The sequence below is a fragment of the Thalia democratica genome, chromosome 4 (assembly GCF_965202585.1).
Source record: "Thalia democratica chromosome 4, ktThaDemo2.hap1.1, whole genome shotgun sequence".
Classification (NCBI taxonomy): Eukaryota; Metazoa; Chordata; class Thaliacea; order Salpida; family Salpidae; genus Thalia; species Thalia democratica.
Window position 1 is genome coordinate 13,515,105 of NC_139168.1, and position 7,725 is coordinate 13,522,829.

Sequence of the window (7,725 nt, forward strand, 5' to 3'; positions counted from 1 at the left end):
AACAAAAATGTTTAGTTTTATAGCATGCTTTTAATATATGTATTTTTTAATTATTAAGTGAAAAGGATGTCTAAACACAATAGAAACTTAACTTATAAGTTTTTTTTTTTTAATTCAAGTTTAAATGTTACTACACCAAGGGCAAATTTTAGTAATAAAATATGGTAGTAGTGCATCTTGTGCTTTTTTACTAAGCTTTTGAATGTTGAACTTACAAGTTAGTTTTAAACATTAAAACTTGGAGTGTCCTGTAGTCAGCTGGAAATAAAATATAATAAAAAAAATAAATGAAAAGCTTAAATGAGTTTATAATTTATTACAGTTTGTTTGTAAAAGTAAGCGAAATTGTTTAAAGCTTTTTTTAATGTTAATATAAGTAATTGAAAAAGGCTATACAATGCTTTGAATTTAACTCCACAACTTTTTTTTTAAATGTCCAATAACAATTTATAAATTGTTAAGCTAGACTTATTTTATTGTAGAATACAAATTTAAGTTAAGCAAGCTTTATTTATTCTGTTTTAAAAAAAAATAAAAGTTGGATAATATTTAAGCAATCTCTCGCACGTATTTTTCTTTCAATTTAGTAACTGATGAATTTTTTTAATAGTTAAGTTGTCAGCCTTACAATCCATCAAATATTTTCTCACGTCATTTAACTTCTTGATCACGACAACAGTACATTGACATTTAAACATTAAAAAAAGTTGTGTTTAAGTATTAATATTTAACTGAATTTTTTTTCAAAGATGTTTCAATCAACAAAATAATATGCTATAACCAAAACAAAATTTTTGCGATTTATACCAATAAAATTAAATTATTAAAAGTTCAATAATATTATTAACAAATAAAATCTTAATGCAAATAAAACTAAATTTTAAATCTTAAGAGAATTGAAAGAAAGCTATATTAAAACTTAAAATATTTTTATTTTTCTTCACAAAAGTTAACACTAGTATAACTTACTTACTCTATACAGGGTTGCTACCTGTATATGGAAATACTTAGAAAAACCTAGAATTTGACAATTTAGGCAAAAAAAAAACTGGAATTTGAGTAATTTTGAAAGAAAACCTGGAAAAACATTTAAAATCATTAAAAAAAAACTGGAAAAATCTGGAATTTTAACAATTCTCACATGTTCAGTAGTAAATTTTAAATTAACTCAAAATATCTATAACATAAATTAAAATGATTTATCATTAAAAAACATTTAAAGTAGCTTTACAGTATGTTTTTAATGTTTTATTATTTTTTAACACAGTTTCTTGCCTTAAACTTAATTCTAAACTAATAATATACCCAAAAGTGTGTACTTTAAAAATTTGGAAAAAATCTGGAAATCCTGGAAAAAATTTTGGAAAAATGAGTGACAACTCTGTCTATAAAATATTAGCCTTTTAAAGAAAAAAATAAAATTAGTTCTATCTTTAAAAGGATAATATTATATAGAGTAAGTAATTTATAAAAAAGTAAATTTTTAAAAGAAACTTAAAAAATTTATAATCTTTCATTGAAATACAAACTTCTAATAAAAGTAAAGTATGGTTTAATTACAAATAGTATTAATGAAAAAAATTGTTATGTTCATTTAATATATTCAGTTTATATCCAGTAACTTACTATAAAGATTTTTTTAATCATTGAAAAAGTGTATCTTGACCACAAATTTTGTTAAAGTTTTGAAATATTTGAATTATTGTGATTAAGAAAACCATTACATGTTAAGGAGATTATTCTTTAAATATTGGTGACTAAAACAAGTAGTTAGATAAATAATTACCCACAAAGTTCTATTTAAAATGTGCACAGCTTGTGTTTAATAAAATCCTTTTCTTTTAAATAGAATTATGTCCTACTAGTAACTTAAAATTTTTAGTTATGATAATTTGTTGTACTATCTGTCATGATTTATTTACTTACTATAGTAACTTTTATAGATTTTATCTATTTAAAATGTGCACAGCTTGTGTTTAATAAAATCCTTTTCTTTTAAATAGAATTATGTCCTACTAGTAACTTAAAATTTTTAGTTATGATAATTTGTTGTACTATCTGTCATGATTTATTCTAAATTTTCTATATAAGTATCTGAAATATCAGAATCAAAATTTGTACAGAATTTTAGAATATTTAGTATCTTTTTTTACAACAACTTTTTCTGATACTTTAACATTTTCTATTTAGTCTTTGCAGATAATTTAAACTTATTGCAATAGTATTGTTTTTTAAAATAAAAAGTTCAGTCAAAACAGGAAACAAAACCTTAATTAAAACCATAAAAATATTTTAGTTCAACTAAAGGTAGAAAAAAATTCAACAAAAGTAGATTTCAAGTAAGAATTAGCTGACAGCTTGATTTTCAAGGTTTTATTTTTTGTTTCCTTTATTTCTTCTAAATTTTAAAAAATATTTTTTAAATAATTCAGGCTGACTCAGGCTAGATTTTGGTCACCAAGGCTTTTTACCTAAAAGAATTTTAGTAGGTTAGCATCAAATTATTTTTATTCACAATCTGCATAATGGAGCAGATATTTTAGGTGGGCATATCTACACTGAAAACACTTAGATCTCAATTAAAAAACTGAAGAACTCATATATTTTTTCATTCAAAATATACATTCTTATTTTATTCATAGTGACATGTTATTTGTAATAATCTATAAAATTGTAATTTTAATGATTTTTCGTGTTATAGTTATACTAAACTAGTTTTTTCACACTGTCACGCGTACTTTAAGACCAACAGGGTTGCCACTTTACCTGGAATCCTTGAAAAACCTGGAATTTGACATTAGGCAAAAAAAAAACAGCCTGGAAAAACTTGGAATTTGAATTTTTTTTTCAAACCTGGAAAAACCTAAAATTTTGAACCAAGATCACTAAAAAAACCTGTAAAAACTAGTGATGTACCGGACCCGGACTTTTCTTTCAAATTAGGATCCGGCCGGAACCGGATCCAAATATCAGACAAAAATGGCACTATCCGGCCGGACCCGGATAGTGAGTCCGGTACATCACTACTAAAAACCTGGAATTTTTACAATTTTCACAATTTGTTCAAGAGTAAAATTTCGATTGGAATCAAAAATTTATCATATAAATAGAAATTTTGTGTCATCATCAAAAATGTTTTCATTAAAAAACATATTTTTAATAGTTTTACAGTATCTTCTATTTAAATGTTTTTATACTATTTAACACTGTTTCTTACCTTAAACTTAACTTTAAACTAAAAATAGACCCAAAGTTGTGTACTTTTGAAAACCTGGAAGAAATTTGGAAAACCTGGAAGAAATTTAGAAAACCTGGAAAAAAAAGTAGCAACTCTGGACCAAGATACAAAAGAAAATATTATAAATACTAGTTGTTTAATTGTACGACAGCTTGCAGCATCTTCTTGTGGTATATACTTTTAATATTTGATAAAAAATATAGTTCAAATGTAATTATTAATATAAAAAGTATATGAGTAGGTATGTTAAGATAGTATAAATTTACTGTAGTACTATTCTTAATTACTTTACTTTATTGACTAATTTAAAAATGTTTTAAACCCTTCACTTCCATAAAAAAATCAAAAATTGGAAGTAAAAACACTAAAGGAACATTAGAATCACTATTTGATATTTTTAAGTTTAAGGTCATAAAAATTTGAAAAAAAAACTTGTATTTTTTAGCTTACTTTAATAATTTAAAAACTTAAGTAAAACTCAGGCTTTTTTCATGTTTTTTCGTAGTTCTGGTTGGTTGAAATTTTCCCAAGTTAAAGTTTATCCGTTATAAAAACAAATTTTCATCAATAAATGAATTATTCTTTTGCTGTTATGACCTAGTTAAGTGTCAAAGCTTAAACGACAGTAATATTTTTTTCTACTACTCTTACTCTTATACAAATCTGACGCTGGATAGATTTTGGCTAGTAAGCCTGTCTTTTATACTTTAAAGAGACTCACTTAATATTTTTAACAGCAGAGTTGTCAAAATGCTAATCATTTTTATGCCAGTTTAGCAATAAAGCGTCAAATTTTCTTGTCTGTTTTAAGTTGATAATTTCACGCTAGAATACATAAAGTATGCCCTTTCTGAAGTATGCTCCATAGGATTTTTACACAAAGAGGCCAAGTAAAAACTTTTTGAAAAACTTGTGCTTACTCAGGCATACATATATAGTTTCAAAAATTTTGATGATTTCTAAAACTCCCGCAGATTCCTTTTTTTTTATACAACTCCTTCAATCAAACACTTTAATATTTGTCTATCTTCTAGGTGTGCACGACAATTTAAATTCGAACAGTTCAAATTCCAGTGCTGATCTCATCTGATTTGCTTCTTCTTAAAAATAATACGTTTGTCTTATAAATCAAAACAACCTTAAAACATATTTAAATCAATATTTTAAAAATATAAAATAAGAGTTGGTGAGTACAATATGTATATATAAATAGCTATTTTTTAGACAAACTTAAACAATTAAAAAGTTTTTCATTTACATTTTATTCTACATTTTATCTATCACTAACTTGAATATTTCAAACTAAATAAACTTATGACAACAAAACAGAATAGTTATTTTAAGTTAAAAAAGTCATTATGAGCTCCGACATTAAACAAGCAGTGGAAGACATCGCAAAAGACAACAGATGTTCAGTGGAACGTCTCACGCAGATCATGGAAGAGTGCGACCTGAAAGCGTGGAACGAGGAGTACTGGGATCCAGAACTCGCGTACTACAACACCCACTTGCACAAAAAGACCATGGAAAACCTCACGGAAGGCACCAAGTATCACCTGGAAAACGGTTTCCCGCCTCCGGAAGCAGAAACGGAGGGAAACCTGCCAGTTCCCAGCCTGTTGACGGACAGCTTCAACTGCACTCACCACAAACGGGGTGAAGATTTCTACCAGCTGTTCGAAGGGCAAGTGCGCCACCACGTGGTGAACAACCTGCTGCCGAAACTGCAGAGCGTGGAGAAACAAAACCTGCTCTCTGTCCTGTCTGAGAACTGGTGCTGTTTTAACAAGACCATCAGGATATTCAAGCAACTTTACCACCTTCTCGACTCTTTTGTCGAAGAGAGAAACGAAGATCCCTTGAAAGAAGACGACGAAAAGTACGACGACATCAACACTCTTGCGGTGAAGTCTTTTCGAACGAACGTCGTCAGCAACAAAAAAATCAAGGACAGCTTGATCGAGACGATGGCGCAGGCGACCGACGATCACCGGAAAGGAAAGTCGGCCGCCACTGACGCCGTCAAAAACTTGTGCCAGATGCTGGAAAAGGTCAATCTCGAAGGCCAGCCGGACTTGTACGACGAGGTCTTTAAGGTCAACTTTTTAAAGAAAGCCAAGGAGTTTTACGAATCGTTTGCTAGCAAACACTGGCCCGCAAGCTCCTCGTACGAGTACGCGCTCAAAGTGGAAGAAGCGCTGCAGTCGGAAAAGGAGCGCTTAAACGGTTATAAGGTTAGAGACTCCACAAAAGAAGAGACCACCAATATGCTGATAAAAATCTTGATCAAAGACCGCCTTGACTCGATTGTGCACAACGAAAGCACGGGGGCTCTGCAAATGCTCAGGAACGGAGAAGTAGGACGCGTCAAGAGGCTGTACCTCACCGTTAAGAGGGTCGAAGGGGGCGTAAGAGAAATGAAGGAGAGTTTGAGCAAGTTCATTGTCGAAGAAGGTAAGAAGATTGTGGCGAACTTTGACAGAAAGCAATCGGTGCAGTGCATTGAAAAGCTTGCTCATTTGAAGAAGAGCTGTGCGGAATTTGTGAAAAAATCTTTTGACAACAATTCAGCAATCGAATTCCATATCGATTCAGAGTTTGCCAAAGTTGTAAGCGACAAGAAAACTGTGGAAAGTCTGGCTATTTACCTCGACAGGAAGCTAAAGTCTAAGAACGACGAAAACGCCGATTTGATCTGCGAAGAGTTTCAAGCAGTTTTCAAGTTTGTCGAGGAAAAAGAATTCTTCAAGCTCGTGTACGGCAAGCAGATGTGCAGGAGGCTGTTGAACTCCAAAGAGTGCCGCGTCGACGACGAGAAGAAGATCGTCGAGGAGCTGAAGGCGCAGTGCGGGAGCGCGTACAGCGCCAACTTTGAAACTCTCATCCGGGACGCCGAGCTGTCTGAACAGAGGGTCAGGGACTTCAAGCGCGAAAACGGCAGTTTAATGCCGCAAACCAGCATCACGGTGATGACCAGCTCTGCGTGGCCTTGCAGGGTCGGCAAGCCGATCACTCTTCCACCCTGCATAATGGCGTCCTTCAACAGGTTCTCCGACTTTTACAAGGCGACGCCGTCCTTCGCAAACCGAACTCTCAGCCTGCAGAACGAGCACGGGACGGCCGAAGTGGTCGACAACGTGCCCGGCTGCGGCGAAAGAACGCTCGTGGTCAACAACTACCAGCTGGCGGTGCTGCTGCTGTTCAACGGGCGGGACCGGTGGACCGTGGAAGAGCTGGCGACGGAGTGCGGCATGCCGGTCGGCCAAGCGACCAACGCCCTCAGGTCTCTCGCGTGCGGCAGGCCGGAAACGCGGGTGCTGGAAAAGCTGTCAAGCGAAGCCAAAGTGGTGCCGAGCGACGCTTTCAAGGTCTTCGACAACCGCTCGGCGCAGAAGAGAGTGAAGATCCCGATGACGAGCGTCCGGGGCGAGGAGAAGGAAAGGAAGCAGACGGCGAAGACGCACAGCGGCCAGAGCAAAATGTACTTCGAGACGAAGATCGTGAGTGCGATGAAGAGGCACAAGACGCTGGCGCACAACGATCTCATGGCGAGGATCATGGCGGACTCGAAGGGGCGGTACAAGGTGCAGCCGCAGCAGATCAAGAAGATCATCGAAGGGCTGATGACGAAGGGTTACATGGAGCAGGATCCGAAAAACAGCGCGAGTTACGTTTACGTGGCATAATTTCAGTGCTATTGCTGTAATATTTTTTATGAACCTTTTCCCGTTATTTAGATTTCAGAATAAATAAATACTTTAGTTGCTAAAAAATTAACACTTGTTTATTATACATTTTAGTTACATGTAATGAGCAGCTTTTATTATTAGGTACTTAGGCAAATAGGAAATTTTGACATTTCAAATAGTATTTAGAATTAAAAAAATAAAATATATAAAATAAATAGATTGAGTTGTTCTAAGCTAAATTTTCGTCTATTTTAATTCTCTATTTTCGTGCAATAAATTAAAATAATAAAACCTAAATTTGTTTTGTATATAAATCGTTAAGTAACAGAATTTTTCTATAAAATAAAAAACTAAGCACGTCAAAAACAAGGGTGGGCAATGTCAGTCAGTATCCCGGATCCTGCCCATAGAGTAGAACTAACCTACCCTCCAGTGTTTTTAAGTTTGTGTCCTATATGGCCTTTGAAAGGAAAGACTTCGACTCGTGAGCATGTAAACCTGGCCCACTTACCTAATTTTGAAGCTTACACAAGATTTGCTGAAACTTACGTACTTACGCTAAGGTTTTACGTACATTTTACCAGATATTTTAAAATACTCTAGATATAAATAATAAAGTCATATAGAAAAAGTATTATGTCAAAAGTTTGAATACAAATCACTCGCTTTTAAAATTTGGAAGGTTTATTTAGTAGTATTGTGTAGCACATTGTCAAAATAAAAAAATATAAGTGTATATTAAAATGATGTGATAATTTAACAGTTTAAGTCATTTTAACAAAATTGAATGCCCTGGCT

The 7,725-nt window shown here is 33.1% G+C and overlaps 1 protein-coding gene across 1 annotated transcript; it reads left to right on the forward strand.

The window, feature by feature from the left end:
* The first annotated feature begins 4,596 nt into the window (after nucleotides 1–4,596).
* Nucleotides 4,597–6,924, forward strand: LOC145833043 (cullin-3-like). Its single transcript, XM_082940243.1, has one exon. It carries the CDS (start codon nucleotides 4,597–4,599, stop codon nucleotides 6,922–6,924), a length of 2,328 nt encoding a protein of 775 aa, XP_082796369.1.
* Nucleotides 6,925–7,725: the final 801 nt, after the last annotated feature.

Bases quoted from the DNA above. Each gene is read 5' to 3' on its own strand.
- LOC145833043 (XM_082940243.1), top strand. From the start codon at position 4,597: ATGAGCTCCGACATTAAACAAGCAGTGGAAGACATCGCAAAAGACAAC.